This window comes from Trametes versicolor (genome assembly GCF_000271585.1).
Source record: "Trametes versicolor FP-101664 SS1 unplaced genomic scaffold TRAVEscaffold_10, whole genome shotgun sequence".
Classification (NCBI taxonomy): domain Eukaryota; kingdom Fungi; phylum Basidiomycota; class Agaricomycetes; order Polyporales; family Polyporaceae; genus Trametes; species Trametes versicolor.
The window spans coordinates 846,892-866,525 of NW_007360330.1; the positions used below are offsets into that span (position 1 = coordinate 846,892).

General features: G+C 57.8%; 5 protein-coding genes across 5 annotated transcripts; 1 reads left to right on the forward strand and 4 right to left on the reverse strand.

Moving 5' to 3' along the window:
* Nucleotides 1-1,800: 1,800 nt before the first annotated feature.
* Nucleotides 1,801-2,601, reverse strand: TRAVEDRAFT_60277 (uncharacterized protein). The gene is made up of 3 exons (XM_008044036.1): nt 2,307-2,601; nt 2,164-2,246; nt 1,801-2,102 (listed from the first exon to the last, which is right to left on the reverse strand). Exons 1-3 carry the CDS (start codon nt 2,565-2,567, stop codon nt 1,877-1,879), a joined length of 570 nt encoding a protein of 189 aa, XP_008042227.1. The 5' UTR covers nt 2,568-2,601; the 3' UTR covers nt 1,801-1,876.
* Nucleotides 2,602-2,749: 148 nt separating this feature from the next.
* Nucleotides 2,750-10,073, reverse strand: TRAVEDRAFT_172511 (multidrug resistance-associated ABC transporter). The gene is made up of 32 exons (XM_008044037.1): nt 9,765-10,073; nt 8,608-9,085; nt 8,139-8,555; nt 7,572-8,080; nt 7,408-7,517; nt 7,252-7,352; nt 6,692-7,198; nt 6,511-6,635; nt 6,427-6,457; nt 6,305-6,370; nt 5,639-6,252; nt 5,576-5,588; nt 5,481-5,516; nt 5,389-5,427; nt 5,245-5,337; nt 5,044-5,187; nt 4,983-4,990; nt 4,888-4,924; nt 4,710-4,831; nt 4,620-4,650; nt 4,421-4,563; nt 4,350-4,361; nt 4,261-4,293; nt 4,075-4,206; nt 3,802-4,015; nt 3,677-3,750; nt 3,495-3,625; nt 3,360-3,426; nt 3,288-3,298; nt 3,185-3,229; nt 3,052-3,118; nt 2,750-2,983 (listed from the first exon to the last, which is right to left on the reverse strand). Exons 1-32 carry the CDS (start codon nt 9,978-9,980, stop codon nt 2,840-2,842), a joined length of 4,770 nt encoding a protein of 1,589 aa, XP_008042228.1. The 5' UTR covers nt 9,981-10,073; the 3' UTR covers nt 2,750-2,839.
* Nucleotides 10,074-11,014: 941 nt separating this feature from the next.
* TRAVEDRAFT_50997 (uncharacterized protein) lies at nt 11,015-12,560 on the forward strand (the record flags this gene model as incomplete). Its single annotated transcript, XM_008043762.1, has 3 exons — nt 11,015-11,029; nt 11,096-12,033; nt 12,257-12,560. 3 exons carry the CDS (start codon nt 11,015-11,017, stop codon nt 12,558-12,560), a joined length of 1,257 nt encoding a protein of 418 aa, XP_008041953.1.
* Nucleotides 12,561-12,774: 214 nt separating this feature from the next.
* On the reverse strand, nt 12,775-16,044 carry TRAVEDRAFT_172513 (GroES-like protein; the record flags this gene model as incomplete). Its single annotated transcript, XM_008044038.1, has 5 exons — nt 15,750-16,044; nt 15,593-15,671; nt 15,334-15,535; nt 14,851-15,263; nt 12,775-12,894 (listed from the first exon to the last, which is right to left on the reverse strand). The coding sequence occupies exons 1-5, from the start codon at nt 16,019-16,021 to the stop codon at nt 12,775-12,777; spliced, it is 1,086 nt and encodes a 361-aa protein (XP_008042229.1). The 5' UTR covers nt 16,022-16,044.
* A 1,339-nt stretch (nt 16,045-17,383) lies between these two features.
* TRAVEDRAFT_153181 (GroES-like protein) lies at nt 17,384-18,805 on the reverse strand. The gene is made up of 5 exons (XM_008044039.1): nt 18,526-18,805; nt 18,375-18,453; nt 18,110-18,311; nt 17,634-18,046; nt 17,384-17,571 (listed from the first exon to the last, which is right to left on the reverse strand). Exons 1-5 carry the CDS (start codon nt 18,795-18,797, stop codon nt 17,452-17,454), a joined length of 1,086 nt encoding a protein of 361 aa, XP_008042230.1. The 5' UTR covers nt 18,798-18,805; the 3' UTR covers nt 17,384-17,451.
* Nucleotides 18,806-19,634: the final 829 nt, after the last annotated feature.

A 19,634-nucleotide genomic window follows, 5' to 3' on the forward strand; every position in this document is an offset into this window, starting at 1 on the left:
TCGAACGATGCGCTGCAGCGCCAGCGCCATCGGAAAAACGCCAAATGAAAGTTTCGCGAACAGGCAGGTCACACCGACCCGCCCGTCGGAGGGTCATGTGCCTCGCTGCTCACCGGTAACAAACACACGCCCAGTCAGTGATTGGGTCGGCGTGCCAGCGCTGTGCTTCGGACAAGGGTAGAATTTCAGGGAAAGCGCGCTTCGGTAGGCTGTGGGGGCGAAAGAAGCGCAGAGCGCGTCTTGTGCTGGCGCGAGCCGTGGACCTAGAACATCTGTGGCGTCATTAACTGCACCCCGATAGAATACAGGACGTGCGCCCGGTGAGCGAATTTGACCCGAGGCAAGCAGGAAAGTTCCAGAGGAGGGGGCGAGGGACGGTGCATCATTCAGTGTGGGGCGTTGCTGACCTCATAGAACGCATTACCCGGGATGGGCAGGCTTCGAGCTCGCGTGGTCCCTTTAGCCACAAGGTCCATCGTTGCCCATAGGTGGTATTTGGGCGAGCTTATTCTCCAGTAGGGGCCTCACGGTGCCGCAGGGCAGCACACGAGTTGGACAACGTTGCAAGTTGGTGGGGATCGCGGGCATCGCGATGGGTGAGGCCTTGAGGGGTCGTGCTCGTCCCTTGCGTTTCGCCCGATGTCCAAAGGACTCTTTCTCCGATCGGATGCGACCTGGAAACGGGGAAGCCAGTTGAACGCGCGAGTGCACGTTCCCATCGGGGGGACGTCGGCGACAGTGCAGGAGGGCAGCCAGCCAAGATTGGGAACAAGTTGGTGCGCCGGTGTATCGCGGTATGTCGAGCGATTGCCAGCCTAACGCGGTCATCTGCAAGGACTGGCATGTGCAAGGGCGGAAGCTATACTGCCTGCAGCTCGACACATTGCAGCTGCGACCCTACACACTGGAGGCTTGGACATGTGAGCTCCCCGGCAGCGAGTCTGTGTGAGAACACCCACCGGCACGCCGTCTTCTCGTTCGCGATGCCCGAGGGCGATCGTGGCAGTAGGTGCTAGCCTATAGACTCGGTACCACCGTGCAGGAGAAAAGCCGCTCAGGACAGATATATGGCAGATAACGCACTGCGCGATCGTGCAGCAGATCGCACACGCAGAGAGGGACGGCGCAGATCAGGGAGGGCGGTGGTCTTATGACGCACGGTGCCTCCATGGTGTTACCGAGGCGATAGAAGCAGAGTGCGTCTCCTGAGCATTATTACGGCAAAGGAGCCCGTGCAGGCCTTCCGCTCCTCCTCTTCCATCAGTCACGGCAGGCTCATGTTGCGCAGCCTGCCTTCTCGGGCTGCTCGTCGCGCGCCGATGTGAACGGTTTGGCCGGCTAAGGTTTGGGCGGTTGCTCGATCCTGAGATCGTCAGGCATGCGGCCCCCCAAGACACGGATGCTTTGCAGATGCCCGGGACTTACGCTTTCCCGAGTAGCCTCCAGTCCAATGGGAGATGTGCAGCATGACGAGTACCTAGAATGGGAAAAAACGAGGCCCACTAGACTCGCTGTGGCTTAACATGGTGGGAGAACTGCGGGAGAAGTGCCATTGAGTCTGTAAGCCGCGCTCGCGTAGCGAGCAGAACAGAAGAGGCTGACACACGCACCTACACATCTGGCGAAAAGGTAGTAAGAATAGCTAGGTGTGGCGACGAATCAGACAAAGCGAGAACAGCTCGAGGCTGGAAGGCGCAGAGTTCTGAGCGGTCAGGAGGGTCAACATCTTCGGTAGGCTCCTTACCGTCTTGAACCGCACGTATCTCGCCAAGGGCAGATTGGAGCAGCAGACGCGGAATGAAAGGCCTCGGTCGCTGTTATAGTACAAACAAAGATCAAGGAAGAGATGAACTCGCGGGTACTGTGGCCGAGATGCTCAAGTGTGGCTAATCCAAGGGGTATCTCGACCAGCCCAGGGTCCACTACATAGCGTGTGTGCGGTCCCCAGCGCGAACTCGTCCACCTCCGCCTTGATTGGACGAGTCGGATATGCGATCACGACCGCGATAGAGGCCTGGCAGCCGTCTAAAAAAATATCCTCCTCTGCGGCGTCCGATATGTTCCTATGTGTCTGGAACTCGAGCTCATTCCTACCGAACGGGCTACCGCGGGGATAGGGCCAGACCTGTAAGAAGAGCGTCCGTGAGGTGGAGCACAACTTACCTCAACTTCCACTTCGCAGGCCTGGACTCCTCCGCAACATCGCCCTTGCTATCGGCGGCGGAGGTGAGATGGAGCGCGAGCGGCTGCAAGGCGTTCCTGTGATTCCGCCACCCCGCGCACCACAAAGAGGAAAAGGTACTTGCCCGCAGCTGCTCCCATGCACAGTCCGAGAGCTTGGCCGCCGATAAGGTGTCGCGGATGCAAACGTCCCACATCCTCGGACGAGATGGGGGTACAGGAGAGCCTTTGAGCGTGTCTGGGTGTTCGTTGGGGTGTCCCCGCCACCGCGCAGAGAACCTCTGCCACACCAGGCCGCCTAGGATGGAGGCGCAAGATAGGCCGAGAAAGCTAAGCAAGAAGCTGAACAAGAGCGTCGCTGTGCTGTGAGTCGCGCCGTTGTCCATGCTGTTGTCGTTAAGGTCGTGAGGACGTCGTGGTGGGAGGAGGACAAGCCCCGCAGAGCGGGCTCCGCTCTCTCCGCCCGCCGAGGGCGGTTACCGCGAGCACCCGGCGCTTGTGGGCCAATATTGGCACACGACTTGTTTGACGCCATCTCACTCATCACTGAGACACCTCTGCTCCATGCCCAACACATCCAATTGGGATCATCACATCTCGCTCAGCATCAACCAAGAATACATCAGCCAGCTCTCCATCTCTAGCTACATACTGTCATCTAGACACCGGCCATACGCTTCAACGTCGCAAACTCCTGCTTTCCGGTCGCTTGACAAAGCGCGTGGAACTTCGACTGCGGGTCCGCGAGCAGAGTAGCCGGCTTGTCGAACTCCGCAATCCGACCCTGGTCCAGGAGCATGACCTGTATCGGGAACCCGACGGCTGAGATGAAAACATCTTTCCAGACGCAATCGGGAGAAAACCACTCACCCTGTCGTAATCTATGACCGTGCGCAGACGATGCGCGATCGTCAGGATCGTGCTGTCCGCGAACTCACTGAATAAACGCGGAGCCCGAGGTCAGAGATTCCGCGTGAGATATACTGAAAGCGAGCGGACGCACTGTCGAATCGTCTTCCCGATAAGCTCATCGGTGGCATAGTCGACGCTGTGGACGTGGTCAGCATGCCGCGCGACGCCATCCCGGACGTCATGAGAACAAATACCTCGCAGTCGCCTGACACACGGGGGTAATTAGCTCAACTGCTTGCGAGAGCCACACAGGATCGGGCACGTACCTCGTCCATCAGAAGCACCCTCGAGCGTTTCAAGATCGCGCGCGCCATACAGAGCAGCTGCTTCTCGCTTCCAGGCAACGACAGGTGAGCGGGTGACGATCGCGCGGAACGCCCATCGGAGCAGGAAGATCTCACCCTGTGGAGAAGTTTTCGCCCGCCTCCGAGACGGGGGAGTCCAAGTTCCGGAAGACGTTTGCATTCACACTCTCACTCTCCTCCGACGCGTCTCCCGCGGGGATGAGGTGCACCCGACGGAGGGCCTCGTACTGCGCGTGCCTGTTAGTAACGACATACACCCTTGATTATCGGGAACGTACAATCTCGGCATCCTGATATTCCCCAAATACGTCCAGTGTCGACCGGAGCGTCCCGCTCAGGATCGTAGGGTCCTCTGTGGCGGCTGGTCAGGACTGCAGACCCAGAGTTGCGGGTCCGGACTTACGAGGGATGATGGTGAGCTTGCTCCGCAAATCGGTCAGGCCGATCTTCGAAATGTCCAGGCCGTCGACGAGGATGCGGCCCTCCGTGGGTTCCACGAAGCGGAAGAACGACAGCGCCAGGGTACTCTTGCCAGACCCTGTGCGACCGAGAACGCCCACCTTCTCACCCGGACGAATCTCAAAGTTGAGATTGTGCAGCACGTTTGGCAGATCGGGCTGCGTTACGTGCACAGGTCAGGGTCGCAATTCCAGAAGGTAGTCCGAGGAAGACGCACCGCATAGCGAATCACCAGGTTCTCGCAAGTGATCGCACCACTCGTAGGCCAGGACGCAGACGGCCGAGGCTCGATGAACTCAGGGGGCTCCCGGGGGAGTTCTGAGAATTCCTTGACACGTTCCACGGCAACCTAAACGGACGCGCGTGAGGGCGCCGACGACGACGTCGAAGGGGGCGTTCTCACCATGGACTGTTCCAGACCGACGAAGCGGCGGACCTAGAGAAGCACCCCGTTACTGGGCGTCCAATGCGCACAATTTACGCAAGACGTACTAGGAAGAGAAGCTAGATACGCAGTCCGGTCAGCCCAGGCCGCACCCACGCGAGTCATAAATACCACTCACATCACCAAGGAGCGAGGTTGCGAACGCCAGAGCGAACCCGGCCATGGCGGCGTCGATGCTAGGGGAAAGTACGGCGACAAAGGCGGTAATGCCAATGACCGCGCTCGACAACAGATTAAATCGGGCGGAGAGCCAGCGGTTCACTGAGCGATGGCCGTTAGCTCCGGCGTTCATAGGACTGCTCGGAGCCGACACTCACCTCCCCACATCCAGTAATACGGGTTCGAGTTCTATAGGGAAAAGTGTTACGGTCATCAAATCGGTGGATCTGGGACGGGAGAAGGCTCACAGTATCTGCGCAGCGGAGCATGTCGCGAAGGAATTTCGACGAGGCACCGAAGGCGCGAAGGACGGTGACACCCGCGATCGTTTCACCATAGATCGAGTACAGCGGGGACCGAGTGACGGAGTCTGCGAGCGGAACCGGGATCGTGGGCAGATTCGGAGAGCTGTAGGAGATTGCGTACCTAATCTGCGCATGTCGCGGGACGTTTGCCCGTAGACCTTCGGGGAATGCATGCGTGAGCGATCGGGACCGTGCGTAACCCATGACGCAACGTACCTTGCCAACTGTGGGATGATGGGGTGAGGCATGACTCGTCGGGAGGGATCGGAACACTTACTGCTATAGTAGAGGAACCCGAAGATGATCGCCGCGAGGATGAACAGGGGGCCGCCGACTACGGATACCGTGACAAAGGTAGTCAGGACCGAGACTGCGTAGAAGACACTGCGTCCGAAGTTGTCAGGGAGGCTGCTGTCGATCCCTGGGAGAATAGACGTGGTTAATGCCTTATTAGGGCATAGAGGTATAGTTGGCGTACCTTCAAAGTCTTTCCCGAAGCGGTTCAACAGACGCCCTCGGGATACAGTATCGTGGAAGCGGATGTTAGCGAACAGCACACCCTCCAATAATCCTGTATATAATCTTAGCCTTGTTAATACCCCAATGCGAGGACTGTGCTTACTTTGGTAGAGTGCAATCGAGGCGTGGATACCCCCATGGTCTACAACGGTTGTGTAAGCGATGCGCTCGAGCTCTAACAGTGGGACGACTTACATAGGACGAACCACCGGAGCGTCGAGAGCACCAAGCCTACAAATGTCCAGATTAGTGAGAGTTTCGCCTTGCGCCAAAACACCCGGCCAACTTGCCAATTCCCGTGATCTGGCGAGATTATCAGCGCGACGTCTATATGTCAGAGAGTGGCGACTTACAGCAGCGTACACCCCAATGTAAAACGAAGCAGGGCGCGGGTGAGTGGTATCTTGGTAAGAGCTAGACCAAATGCGTAGCCAGCCATTTTCCAACACAGGACTGAGCGCAGCGAGAGCTAGAGCTGCAATGAAGGTAGCCCAATACGGGACACCACCGCAGGACTTGAGGTACGTCGTCCAGATATCCTTACTGATGCGCCCGACAGCACGCTTTTCCTCTTCCACAAGCTTCCGCGGGGCTTTCTTCTTTTCGGGCTTTGGCTCCAGCTCTGCAGGGGTAGTAGCCGCCACGGTCGAGCTCGTCTCTGACGACGCGGGCACAGAGCTGCTCTCGCCGGCCTCGATAATCTCTTCCACTTTCTCCAAGGCAGTCTCCTCCTTCTCGTCGGCAGGGTCGGCCGCGCCGGATTGCACGAGCGTGTTGAGAACGCCGGAGCTACGGAAGCTGTCGTAGTCGCCCGAATACTGCACACGGCCGTTGTCCAGGGCGACGATGTACTGGGCTCCCGCTGCGCACAGTTGGACATGATGGGAGACCAAAATGAGAGTACGACCACGCATGAGGTCACCCTTTAGGCACTCATGGTAAAGGTGGTGTGCGGTGTGGGCATCAACTTAGACTTAAGTTAGTATCGTGGAGCGCAAAAACACCCCATCACTGCTTACCGGCAGATAGCACGTCATCCAAGAAGAGCACCGAAGCACGCGAGTATACAGCGCGAGCAAGGGAAACTGCAGAAACAGGGTCAATGATATGCGCAGGCGGCATGGGGATGGCGGAAGCATACCTCGCGCTTTCTGACCGCCGGAAAGGTTAACCTGGATAGAGGTACGTTAGACAAGGCCCCCTGAAGTACTTCGTATGCACTTACTCCACGCTCTCCAATCTCGGATTCGTCACCATCCTCCAGAATTTCCAGGTCGCTCAGCAGCGCGCACGCTTCGAGCACTTTAATGTACCGCTCCTCCACGTATGGGAGGTCAAACAGGATGTTTTCTAAGTCCCGAGAGTCAGTTTCACCCACTTCCCAATGCTTTCCACAAACAACTTACCTTTGATCGACGCATTGCGCAGCCACGCAGACTGCGGAACGTACGCACACACGCCCGAGACGATCCACTCCTCCTGCGGCACAACTACCCCAGCAAATTTCGCGATCGTGTCCGGGGGCGAGCGCGGGCAGATCATCTGGCCCGACAGCAAATCCGCCTCCCCAAGGAGCGCGAGCAGCAGCAACGACTTGCCGCTGCCGAGCTTCCCGCAGATGAGCGAGAGCTCCCCAAGCGGGAAGTCGAGCGTGAGGTCGACGAGGATGAATTTGTGCCGGGGCGTGGAGGCGGCGGAGGGCGCGGAGGACGCGCCGCGCGTGCGGTCCTGTGGCCAGGTGACCGTGGCGGACTGGAGCGCGATGCGGGGGTCCTGCGTCGCAAGCGGGGGCACGGGCGCGACTTCGGCGCCGTGCAGGTATTTCTCGATGCGGCGGAGGGAGACGGCGCATTGGAGCATGTTGATCAGGGTTTCGGGGAGCGCGTTCAGCGCGAACTTCATCTCGTTGAAGACTAAGATAATGTGAGCGGAGCTAAACATTGACGGGGAAGCACAAGATACCTACCACTGATCGAAGTGAAGGCGACAGAGGGGGTCAGGAGCTGTCCTCGGACGACCGTGAAGTGCCAGAACGACACTAGTGTGACCAAGATGGGCGAGCCATTCCTGTGCAGTTCAGTGTTAGCTATATGCAAGGCCACCATTGAGACATTTCACAAACCAGATCGCGTTCCAAAGGACTTCGATAATGTAGTTAAGCTTCTGGTATTTGAGCTCGCGCTCGCGCACCTTGAGAACACGAGCCTCGAAGCTGCGCTCCCAAGCCATGAACTACCGCCACTGTCAAGCATCACCTACTTGAACATATTGAGAATTTAAACGCACCTTGAGCATCCGGATACCGCCCAAAATCTCATTCATAAGCGCGACACGCTCATCCCGCGCCTTCATCAAGTTATCCTGCGCGCCCACAACGACCTTGCCCGCGAAGTGGTTCATCGGCAGGAACAGACACGTCACCGCGAGCCCGAAGAAGCACGACACGCCCAGTAGGCTGTACAAGAACATCGACCCGATCACGATCTCAATCGGCGCGTCGACAATGGTGAACAGGTGCCACGCGAACTCGGAGACGCGGTCGACATCCGTCGTCATGAGCGTCATGATCTGCGCCTTGCTCGAGAAGCTGTCCTCGTCGTCCTTCTTGTCTGCTTTCTTGTCGCCCTCGGGTGTCGCGGGCGTGGTCGCGGGCGCGGCGTCGGTGCCGGGCGCGGACCCGGTGGAGGAGGCGACGTCCTTGCGCACGAGGGTCTTCGCAAAGAGGATAGAGTTGAGCTGGATGCGCAGGCGCACTTGGAGCGTCGTGGTCGACAGAGACCAGAGCTGACCCGTCACTGCGCGCATCCCGTTAGCACTCACGGATTATGTTCAGCAAAAGACACGAAAACATACGGATTTGGGACGAGGCATGGCTGGCAAACAGGGCTGCGCAGAACACGAAGCCCCAGCCTCTGAAGTCACGCGTGCTGTCCACCTCCAAGTACTGCACCACACGCTTCAGGAAGTACGCCGGAACGTAGAAGAGCACAGCGCAGACCGCAGCTAGAGAAATCACGATCGTCATGGTGGCTGCATTCACCCGCAGCAAGCGGTATCCCAACTCGATGCCGGAGCCAGGCCGCGGCGTCCACGACCAAACCTTGAGCTTCCACCGGCGCATCGCTGCGCGCATAGACGTGTAAATCGTGGTGGCGCGCATGTCCGCAGGCACGATCGGCAGGTCGCCGATCTCGAGGCTTTCGGCCGTGTTTCCGAGCATCACGACCTTTGTGGTATACGAGAATAGCAGATAGTCTAAGACGGACGCGTCTAGGATAACACTGTCAATAGCGGTTTGAGAACTGTGATATTGGATAGTTACTCGTTATCCCGCAGACGTTGTCTTCGTACGTCGAGGTGATTTGCATGAGCGTCTTGTCCGAGTAGATCTTCGACGACGGGAAGTGGAGCGGCGGGCCGCGTGGGGTCGTCGCAGCAATCGCCGTGCAGACAGCGTACAGCGCAGACACAGCATACCAGAGCGCCCAAGGAGCGGTAGACTCGGAGGTTACAGAGATCACAGGTAGCGGTTTTGCTGGTAGGATCGCCGTGATACCGAGCAGCACCGTCGCGAAGAAGTTGAGCGCAGACAGATGGATTATCGAATGCGCGTGCTTCGAGTGTGTCTGGTTGACGGCGCGAACTGAGAGAATGAGCGTGTACAGCGCATAGGCGATTTGCAGAGTGTAGACCGCGATGTTTTGACGGTCGTCCTCTGCGATAGACCAGCCCAGGCCGACGGCTTGTATGGCGAGAACGGCACCTAGCAAGACAGACATCCCGAGTTTCCACAGGCGCATCTAAGGATAAAACGACGTGAGTACCACTGCGAAATGGCGAGGATCGAAACTCGATTCGCAGGCGTGAAAGAAAAATAGGACCATGCAAGTCGTATCCTGCAGTTCGACTGAACGTAGGGTTGGCGAACTTTCAATCCAACGTGCACGAAGCTGCCGCAGTCACAGTTCTCACAGACAGAATTCCTGTACATGTGACGATTCCCAGCTAGAGCGCTGCATATAACGGAAAAGCCCGGTCTTCCTCCCCAAAAGCTCTATTCGACGGTCTATGCCCTCTGCCCAACTCAGGCTGACCGAAATGACTCCCCAGAAAGACGCGTTATGGACAATTGAATTAGACAGTATCGGGTAGTCTCTCCATTGCGAAGCGCTGAGAAGCGAAAACCCAAGGGTAGGAGCACCCCGTCAGCGCGTCCAACGCTCAACGCAACCTCAAGGGGGCACTCCCTCCACGCTGCGACCGCAAACATGAGATACCCCCCGACCTATTCATCGGCTGTATGCTATATTAGACTGAACGTGCGCTTCGCCGTACTCGGGGAACTCCAAAAGGTCTTGAAATGTGGCGTAACGCGACAATCCCCCCGATGGTTAAGGGAACTGCAGGTTACGCTCCAGCAACGTGCCCATACGCGCACATTACTCGAGAATTGGTTCTAGATGGACGCTGGCCACATACCTTGGACCAGAACCGCTGTTCGTCTATGGGAACGCCGTCCACGAAGTCTTCGGCGGTGGCGACGTCGTACGGGTCGCGTTCGAGCGCCTCGTCGCCCTCCACGAACGTCGGGAGCGCATTTTTCTTTTCCTCGGGGCCTGCGAGGGCGAATAGACCAAGACTTGTCACGAGTCCAGTAGTGAGCGCGATGGCGACGTGCAGCTGGTATTCGGGCATGGCGCGTGAAGCAGAGGGGATGTAGAGAGCACAACCAGACCACCACCCAAGATAACCAAGAAGATAACCAGGCCGAGGTTGACCGGAGCCGCGTCGCCCAGGAGTCAGTCCGAGTGACGGTAAAAGCAAAGGTTTCCTTACCAGACCCAGCGCTCGCTCGACGCCCGAGACGGTCGAGTTCCTCCGGGACCGCGATCGGAGCTCGGCACGGCGCGCGGATTAGATAACGAAATGAGTACCGTACGTAACCGCATGGCGCCCTCTGCCAGTGGCGTAGATTGATAGACGACACCGTAGAGCCTCAGAAAGCGAGAGCATGCACAAGTAATCATACAGGTCGGAGACAAGAAATTGCAAGCACAGATGCAGCAAAAGTTCACCGAGTCACTCACTCAGGCTCAGGAAGCGCTCGATCACGAAGTAGTTTAGCGCCAACGTGAGTCCTCCTGAAGTTTCATTCACAGCCACAGCCTATAATAGAGTAGATGTAGTCCCGCAAAGGTGCTGAATTGAGCGAATAAATAATCAGCAGCACTGGCTCAACGATCAGGAGAATGGCGTGATAATAATATGCAGTAGCAGCGCGACGCGCGCTCCGCCACAGTTAAGTAAGTACTACTTATCGGTCGAAAGCGACACTTCTGATTCGCTAGGGCGAGGCTACTGGGTCGCAGCCAATCAGACGCAGCACCGCTTCTGCGTCGGCCACTTTATGCGTGCAGCGCCCGCCCGGGGTTGAACGAAACTTCATGCGACGTATGCCCCTAGTACTGTCTCCGAGACCTGCGCTCTCTGCATTACCCCAGGAGATAATCAAGCGTATATGTCGTAGTATTCTCACCCGCCCCAACCGTCGCACTATTGCAGATCCTCGTGCGTTGGTGTCCTTGGCTGTGTCATGTCGCTATATCAGTGAAGCTGCGCTGGACGTGCTTTGGCACACACTGCCATCCCCGTGGCCCTTGCTGTATACGTTACCGAGCGACCTGTGGACTTTCCTTTCCGTGACGGTGAGGGATATGTGGGGAGGGGCCATGAAGCAGCAGGCGGTACGTGTCTCACCATGGCACTCAAGATTTGTACAGGACTTCGCTGATTATCATAACCTTTTGCAGCAATTCCTTCGAGACCCAGTTCCTTCAGATTTCTCTCGCTTCACAATATACTCTATCCGCATCAAAAAGATCGGATATGACCAGGATACTTGCCCACTTGGTAGCACTCAAAATTGCATGCTCGGCTTTGATATCTGGGACGCGCTCCTCCTTCATGGGCCGAAACCCTTACTTCCATCTATACGATCCCTCTTCCATTCCGAGGAGAAATTTCGCGCGGAGAGGAATCACGTCGAAGTCGACTCTTTCGAGGCCTCGCCCCTGCTTTTTGGACCAGAGCTCAGGGAGGTTGACCTGCGAGTTCCAGAGATCAGGGCAGTGTACCCCGAACACCGTCCCGCCGAGCTCGTCAAGCAGTTAGCTTTGGCAGCGCCGCTCCTCGAACGTCTGACGCTCCAAGCCCACCGACTCTGGCATCTCCCTGGGACAAAGTCTTCATGTTTGTCGGGTTCCGGCATTGGCGAGTTCCGCCGCCTAGTGTACTTCAGCGGACACTCCATCCACGTCGATCCGGAGGCGCTTTTGGCTCTAGGATCCCTGCCGAGTCTACGGGACATACGGCTGCACGTTGACTCCCAGAAGTATGCCTGGGACGCGTTACCCCACGAGAGGCACAGCAAAGAGCTGTTCCCTGGCCTCACCAAACTCGACCTATATTATACCGACTTCGACTGGTGTTCTGCATTCTTACGCGTAGCGACGCCGACGTCGCTCCAAACACTCTGGATCACTGACGAACGCGCTGTGGTACCCGCCCTCCAGCTCGAGGGACTCTGCGCATCAATCGGCGACCTGCCTTGTGCCCATTCGCTGCGCGAACTCATTATCACCACCGGCCGTAACCTCTCAAATATGGAGCGCGTGGTCTGCCACCCGCGGCGGATCGCGCCCTTGCTCGTCCCTAGTTTGAGTGGGCTCCGGCGCATCAAATTTCCAAGGTCGATGCCGAGTTGTTGTGGACGACCGAACGCTCGACGACATGGCACGTGCTTGGCCCGCCATCGAACAAGTCAAGTTCGTGGTCCAAGACACATCCCCTGACAATGAACTATACGGCCCGTCCGATGTCGAAATGTGGCCAGGAACACCCATATCCGATAATCCCGGCTTTCCAAGGGCAACCCTCGTGGGCCTCACTGCGTTCGTACGTCGCTGCCCCAGGATCATGGTGCTCGCGCTCGCGCTAGACATGCGCGTGGTCCCCGAACTCGCTACGCGCCTGCCTTCTGCACCTCGCGCCTGCGAGCTCCACGCGTCGGCCTCACTCAAGCAGCTCTTTGCGGTAGGCTCGGTCCCCCGCGATCCCCTCCGTTTTGCCGCTTTTCTGTGCGCGACGTTTCCGCAGCTAGAGGCCGTCCAGTGTTACGCGGACCTGCGGGGACAGGTGGAGTGGTATCACCGGAGGCTCGTGATTGTGCGGCAGCAGGAAAGGAAGTGGGCGCTCGCGCATGGGAGAAATCTCTGAGAGCCCGCGACGCAGGTGTCGTGAGGTTGATACATGATATCTCTGTCCATACTGTAGGTTGAACCTCAGGGGGCATCCAAATCATGTTTGAAAAACGATCGTACACGTTCGCTGCTCGCTAGATGATCGCTAGTCCTCCAATTCGAGTCATAGAGTCATACAAACCATCGACATAAGTAGTCGTACACCTCGAACTTACGAAGCCATGCTTCCTTCACGCAGTCTCTTGCGGGTGCACGACCAACTTCTTACCAGATACCTTCTTCGCCTTGAGCCGCGCGAGACCCTCAGTGACGCCAGCCAGCCCGTTCGGCAGCACCTCGACCGGGTTCGGCTACGTGCAAAATGGATCAGCTACTCCATACCCAGAGCTATAGTGCAGTGGACGCCGTACCTGAATTTTCCCCTTCTCCAACCATCCCGCGATCTGCTTGAACAGCGCGAGGCCCGTCTCCCGGTTGCACGGCAGCCGCGCGCTCCCAAACGAGTAGCCAATGCGCTTGCCATCCCCGGCGTTTGCGACGTCCTCCGGAATCTGCGTCGGGTTGGCCGCCACTGTGGCGAGCGCGCCTCCAGGCGCAAGGGCGTCGCGTCCGAGGCGCAGAGAGTCCGCGTCGATCAGGGCGACGAACACGAACTCGAGAGGTTTCCCGTCCAGGAGGGCAGGGAGTTCGGCGAGGATGGACTCCTTCGTGCGGGACCGGTCGAGGACGTGCGTCGCCCCGAGAGACTTCAGGAGCGGCGCGTTGTGAAGGGATGCGGTCGCGATGATCGGACTGTGTCCTGCGAGCCGCGCAAGCTGTATGGCTGCAGTGGACGCGTCGGTGAGCGGTTGGAAGGAGACTGGAGAACAGAATGAGGTGTACCGAATTGTCCCAGCGAGGTGGAGCCGGCAACAATTAAGGCGGGCGTGCCAGCATAGGCGGTCGCGCCCTCTGCCTCCCAGACGGGCTTCAGACGGAGTGAGAGATTCTCGGCAGCAGGAGAATGATTGTAGAGCGCCATGACGTCGGAGACGAGTGCGAGCGGGAGGGTCGCCGCCTGGTCGAAGGTGACGTTGTCGGGAATCTGAAAGGAGTTTGAGGCAATTAGTTATATCCAAGCTGCACTACCAGCGACGGTCTGAGCGCACCATGGCGGTGAGATCGGCCGGGACAATGGCGTACTGCTGGCACGTCGCCCCCGGGGTACCGCCACTGCCTTGGAAGACGCTGTCGGAAAAATCCGTCAGTGAATGCGTGCAGAAATTATCATGGTGTATGCTGGCCGGACGTACATTTTGTCGCCTTTCTTGAGGCTCGTAACCTCCGTGCCGAGCTCGACAACAACACCTGCGCCGTCATATCCGGGGACGTGGGGCCACTCTTGCACGAGAAACCTGGAAAACGGCGGGTCGACGACCGCGTAGTCGACCGGGTTCAAAGCGCATGCGACAATCTGCACGAGGACGTCCTTCGGCCCCGGGCGCGGGACGGGCATCTCCTCGACAGCGTACGGAGTGCTCTCCTTGCGCAAGACGAGCGATTTCTGCGTGGTTGGGATAGACATATCTGTAGAGGGTGCCAGTGTTACTGTAGGGTTTGCGAGGTGTCTGACGACGTTGCTGGAGAGGCACCCCTTTTATGTTGCGAGCTATGGGCCCCGCGCAGATAGCAGCTATTGCTACGCGGAGAAGCTGCCATCGCGGGAGCAATTTTGAAGTAAACAAGACACCTCAGCATCTCCGAAAAACCGGCTTTCTATGGTACTACGAACCAGAGAGCACGCAGGATGTCCGAGAGGAGCGGGGTCAATGGCGGAGGTAGCACATAAGTGGGGACGATGGAGTTCAATCTGGCAGGGGACACCGGCTCCCCACGTAGACCTAGAGTTCTAGGCCTGATACATTAGTTTTAACAAAGCTGTAACATGTGCGCTATGGAGACTCACTGCGACGGCAATCCCATCGCTAGAGCGAGTGACTACGGCTCCAGCGTTTGCGTTTCACATACGAATGTCCCATCTTAGAACTCAGCGCTGCCATGCATTCTTATAGGCATCTGGATACATCGTACACTTCACCGAACAGTCAAGTCGCAAATCGAGGTCCCGGATGAACCAACAACTCCCTTAAACGGTCTCCTGCGGACGCGCGACCAGCTTCGTGCCGGACACCTTGTTCGCCTTCATCCGCGCCAGCCCCTCGTTGATCCCAGCGAGTCCGTTCGGCAGCACTTCGACTGGATTCGGCTAAAAGCACAACATGTCAGTTCTCCCGTAATATCCCCAACTTCGAATCCGATGTACATACCTTCAGCAGGCCCTTCTCCAGCCACCCCGACAGGTGCTTAAACAGATCCACGCCCGTTTCATGCGTATACGGCAACCGCGCGCTCCCAAACACATACCCTACGCGCTTCCCTTCTCCCGGGTTCGCCACGTCCTCCGGAATGCGCTGCGGCGCCGGCAGCACCGTCGCCAGCGCACCCCCGGGCGCCAGCGCATCGCGCGCGAGACGCAGCGCATCGGGGGCCGCGACCGCAGCGAACACGAACTCGAGCGGCTTGCCGCCCAGGATGGCGGGGAGGGAGGCGAGGAGGGCGTCGTTGGGGAGGGCGCGGTCGAGCACGTGCGTGGCGCCGAGGGACTCGAGGAGCGTGGCGTTGTGCGGGGACGCGGTGGTGATGATGGGGGTGTGCCCGGCGAGGCGCGCGAGTTGGATGGCTACGGGATAGAAGGTGCGGGTCAGCGGGCGGGCAAGATGAGGGTGGGGGATGGGGGGAAGGGGACGTACCGATTTGGCCGAGCGAGGCGGCGCCGCCGACGATGAAGGCGGGCGTGCCAGCGTATGCAGTCTGGCCCTCGGGCGTCCAGACGGGCTTGAGGCGAAGGGAGAGGTTCGCCTCAGCGGGGGACTGGTTGTAGAGGGACAGGACGTCGGTGGTGAGCGCGAGCGGAAGGGTCGCTGCTTCTTCGAACGTGATGTTGTTTGGAATCTGGAAGGAGACGCGTTAGTTACGTTGGCTCCGATGATCATGGAGGAGTATACGTACTATTGCAGTGAGATCAGCAGGGACAATAGCGTATTGCTGGCACGTGGCCCCAACGGAGGTCCAGGTTCCCTGGAAGACACTGTGTGGCAAACATCCATGTCAGTATGTGTATACCGGCAACATCAATATAGAGGAAAGGCTTGGCGGGAGGACGTACACCTTGTCGCCTTCCTTGAGGTTCGAAACTTCTGAGCCGAGCGCGACAACGACGCCTGCACCGTCGGTTCCCGGGACGTGCGGCCACTCTTTGATGAGCATTTTGGAGTACGGCGGGTAGACGATGGCCCAGTCGACCGGGTTGAGGGCGCATGCGTGTATTTGCACGAGGACATCCTTCGGTCCAGGGGTCGGCACAGGGGTCTCTGCGACGACATAGAGAGCGCTCTCCTCGCGGGCGAGAAGCGTCTTCTGGGTAGTCGGGATGGCCATCTTTGTGAAGTGATGAATGTTGGTGGTTAGCGAAGTATCTGGAGGCGTTGTTGGGTAGTCCGGAAATTGGAAACGGGCTTCTTATACTATGCCAGACGTGGACGCGTACTACGACTGCGCGCGACGCGCGTCCGCACAGATGGCAGGTGTTTGATTCAGAACGACTTGCAAAGCCGCGATCCTGCCAGGAGCTACGCAAACATGACGAAGCAAGCCGGAGAGACACTTCACTCTTTCATTACCGGCACCCCAGAAACTGGAGTTTGCGACCCCATGAACGAAAAGGAGCTGCGGAAGACGTCCCCGACATCGGAGTTAGCAGATCAGAGGTAGGCTCGTAAACCAGCCTCACGTACGGAGGCGGAAGACAATCGTTCCTCCCGAATCAGAGGAATCGATCGTGCATGGCACTGCAGCTTTGGGTAGTAGATGTCGACTTGTCGTGTAAGCCCGCATGTGGCAATGAACCTGGAAAACGTGAAAGCGCGTAAGCTCACCTCTCTACGAGAAAATCAGAACTGGACCTACAGACGTGTATAAGGGACGAAGCGTGGCGGCAGCGGCACGATGACTCAGTCTGATCCATTTAGTACAGTGGGACTATCCAGGTTCCATGATCGCAGCGCTCCCAGCTCTCAAGGTGGGATCTCCGAATCCAAAGATGTTGACCATGCTATTGACTCATCCGGTGGTCGTCGGCGTTCCTCCGGGTTGCATACCAAGGCTGGGTGAACCGGTACCTCAAGCTCAAGATGTTTCGAACCTGGGTAGGGCCGCGCGGCCACTTGCAGAGTGATACAGTACCACTTTTATTGCTGACTCACAGTATGTAATTTTCATACATCACTGCAAGCCTACTTACCTGTGGTGCTGGCGACGCCCTCATATGCAGAAAATACAGGCTGAACGAGCATTTGGGTGAGTGGAGGGATCCAAGGGAGTACAGCCTCTTTCCGATGCCAGCGGCGACGGCAAATACCGACATCGGGCGCTCCGTAAGACTCGGATGCCAGTTGCCGCAGGCCAATGTTGGCGACTCTGGGGCGTTGCGGAAGCGCGGCGAGGGAGAGCGAGGGTCATTAAGTTGTAACTAGAGCCGCTCCGGGATATTCTTCAAGTTGGGTTTGCTCTTCAAGATTCTATCCCAAATCCCGAGTTCCGTTTTGAACAGTATTTACCAATCCTCTTATCAAGCGAGTGTCGGCGCAGCGTCAACGTGAATGCAGGGAGGGATTGACGATGCCGAAAAAGCAGATGACGCGAATGCTTCACTCAATATATTCGTACGCGTTCTGATCTTCATACATTGTTCTGACAGCTACGATTCCTGCTAGGTCTACATATCCCACCAAAAGTAAACCCACCTGTCACATTCATACCAAGGTCGAGATCTTACAATGCCAATCTCGAGAGGCAAACCCGCATCCCCTTCAAGCAGTCTCTTGCGGACGTGCAACTAGCTTCGTGCCAGACACCTTGTTCGCCTTCATCCGCGCAAGGCCCTCATTGATACCCGCGAGCCCGTTCGGCAAAACCTCCACTGGGTTCGGCTAGACGCATATTCAAGTAAGCTTTCTCTGTACGACAAAAGCAGCTTGTCGGAAGATCATACCTTGAGCAGCCCCTTCTCCAACCACCCCGAAAGCGCCTTAAACATCGCCACGCCCGTCTCGACGGTATACGGCAGCCGCGCGCTCCCAAACACGAAACTCAGGCGCTTGCCGTCCCCGATGTTCACGACATCCTCCGGGAGCATCTGCGCCTGCGGCGAAATGGTAGCGAGAGCGCCCCCCGGTGCGAGCGCGTCACGCCCGAGGCGCAGCGCATCGGCCGACGCGACCGCGACGAACGCGTACTCTAGATGTTTCCCGCCAATGAGGACGGGGAGCTCGGAGAGGATGGATTCGTTTGAGCGAGAACGGTCGAGGACGTGCGTCGCGCCGAGGGACTTGATGAGCTCCGCGTTGTGCGGGGACGCGGTCGCGATGATGGGGTTGTGGCCTGCCAGGCGGGCGAGTTGAACGGCTGGCGGAGAACATGTGGTGTTAGCGGGTGGACTTTCGATGTATTGCGATGCGATTTACTTACCCACTTGTCCCAGAGACGCGGCGGCGCCGATGATGAGAGCGGGAGTGCCGGCATATGCGGTCTGACCCTCGGCCTCCCACACGGGTTTTAGGCGGAGAGAGAGGTTCTGGGGAGCAGGAGACTGGTTGTACAGCGACATGACGTCGGTGGTGAGCGCGAGCGGGAGGGTCGCAGCCTGCTCGAACGTGAGAGTGTCCGGAATCTGAAGAGTGGGTAAAGGTGATCAGCTGCGTGCCAGTGCTCAATGACTAACGAGGAAGCATACTATGGCAGTAAGTTCGGCGGGGACGATTGCATACTGCTGGCACGTCGCTCCGACTCCTCCTCCGCTCCCTTGAAAGACGCTGTTGACAGAAGTACACGTGAGTATGTATGCTGCACGGTATACAGTAACCGAGGATGCCGGGAAGACATACACCTTGTCGCCTTCCTTCAGGTTAGTGACGTCCGCACCAAGCGCGACGACAACACCGGCGCCGTCACTCCCCGGGATGTGCGGCCACTCCTGAATGAGTATCTTGGAGTAGGGCGGGTCGACGATGGCGTGATCTACCGGGTTGAGAGCGCACGCAAAGATCTGAACAAGGACATCCTTCGGCCCTGGGGTTGGGACGGGTGTTTCCTCGACAACGTAGGGAGCGCTCTCCTTGCGAAGGAGAAGCGATTTCTGGGTGGTCGGGATGGACATATTGCGCGATGCTGGTAAGTACTGTGATAGTCTGTGGGGTGTTTAGCCGGGGTGTTGTTTCTTATACGATAGAGATGCTTGATCACTCCGCGCGTCTACACAGACGCGGTAACACTGCAATGCGGAGTGAGGAACTAGGCAATTTAAGGCGAGGGCGTCGAAGCGACAAAGCGCTAGAGTAAGCCGGGGCAACACCTCACCAAGTACTGCGGTCCCGGCATACAGGGGCACAGGTAGACGACCATTGAAGAAGCCTGCCAGTGACGGAATGCCGATCGCGGGGGTAGCACGTAAGCGGGGGCTATCAAGTTCGGAGGCTATTGAGTTCGGGGCTGCTAGTGGGTGCCAGTAGGCACAAGTTCCCAGTGTATGCTTGAAGCTAACTTACTGGCCACGGGCCTGGTCCGTGTGTCTGAGTAATAGAGGTGTGGACCGGAAGTAATTGCTTGTGCTCACCGCGAAGCTGCTCTCTTTCAGGGTCGATTGCTTATACATAACGCCGACCATCGGCAATGGTGCCCATGGCTCACGAAGACCAGTTTCAGCAGCGAGACGAGTCCTAGTTCTACCCTGTGCTGCATACGCTGTTCTTCAGTCTGTTTTACGGGGCGACAAAGGGCAGGCAACTCACCCATCATCACGGCCCACCATGTTTGCAATGTCACACTCGGTGCTCGTTGGAGGCAGCCAAGTTGACACATTCGGTGGCTGTTCCTCCGTAACACGTCAATTCTTGATGTTGCAGCTTAGAGTCGGTAGGAGCCGCACTGCGGTCAATATACATCATCGCGCCTGTTCAGAATCTCGACCACCGCAAACTCGAATAAGTACGAATGC

Excerpts from the sequence above, each read along its gene's own strand:
- TRAVEDRAFT_60277 (XM_008044036.1), bottom strand. The coding sequence starts at position 2,567 with ATGGACAACGGCGCGACTCACAGCACAGCGACGCTCTTGTTCAGCTTC. Across the intron at positions 2,247-2,306 it reads GTGCATGGGAGCAGCTGCGG|CCGCTCGCGCTCCATCTCAC; the intron begins GCAAGTACCTTT and ends AACGCCTTGCAG. Across the intron at positions 2,103-2,163 it reads CCTGCGAAGTGGAAGTTGAG|CCCGTTCGGTAGGAATGAGC; the intron begins GTAAGTTGTGCT and ends TCCCCGCGGTAG.
- TRAVEDRAFT_172511 (XM_008044037.1), bottom strand. The coding sequence starts at position 9,980 with ATGCCCGAATACCAGCTGCACGTCGCCATCGCGCTCACTACTGGACTC. Across the intron at positions 7,353-7,407 it reads GTCCTTTGGAACGCGATCTG|GAATGGCTCGCCCATCTTGG; the intron begins GTTTGTGAAATG and ends TGAACTGCACAG. Across the intron at positions 7,199-7,251 it reads CGCCTTCACTTCGATCAGTG|TCTTCAACGAGATGAAGTTC; the intron begins GTAGGTATCTTG and ends ACATTATCTTAG.
- TRAVEDRAFT_153181 (XM_008044039.1), bottom strand. The coding sequence starts at position 18,797 with ATGTCCATCCCGACCACCCAGAAATCGCTTCTCCTTCGCAAGGAGAGC. Across the intron at positions 18,454-18,525 it reads CTGAAGGAAGGCGACAAGGT|CGTCTTTCAAGGGAGCGGAG; the intron begins GTATGTCTTCCC and ends TTCTGTCAACAG. Across the intron at positions 17,572-17,633 it reads TGGAGAAGGGGCTGCTCAAG|CCGAACCCAGTGGAGGTTTT; the intron begins GTATGATCTTCC and ends ATATGCGTCTAG.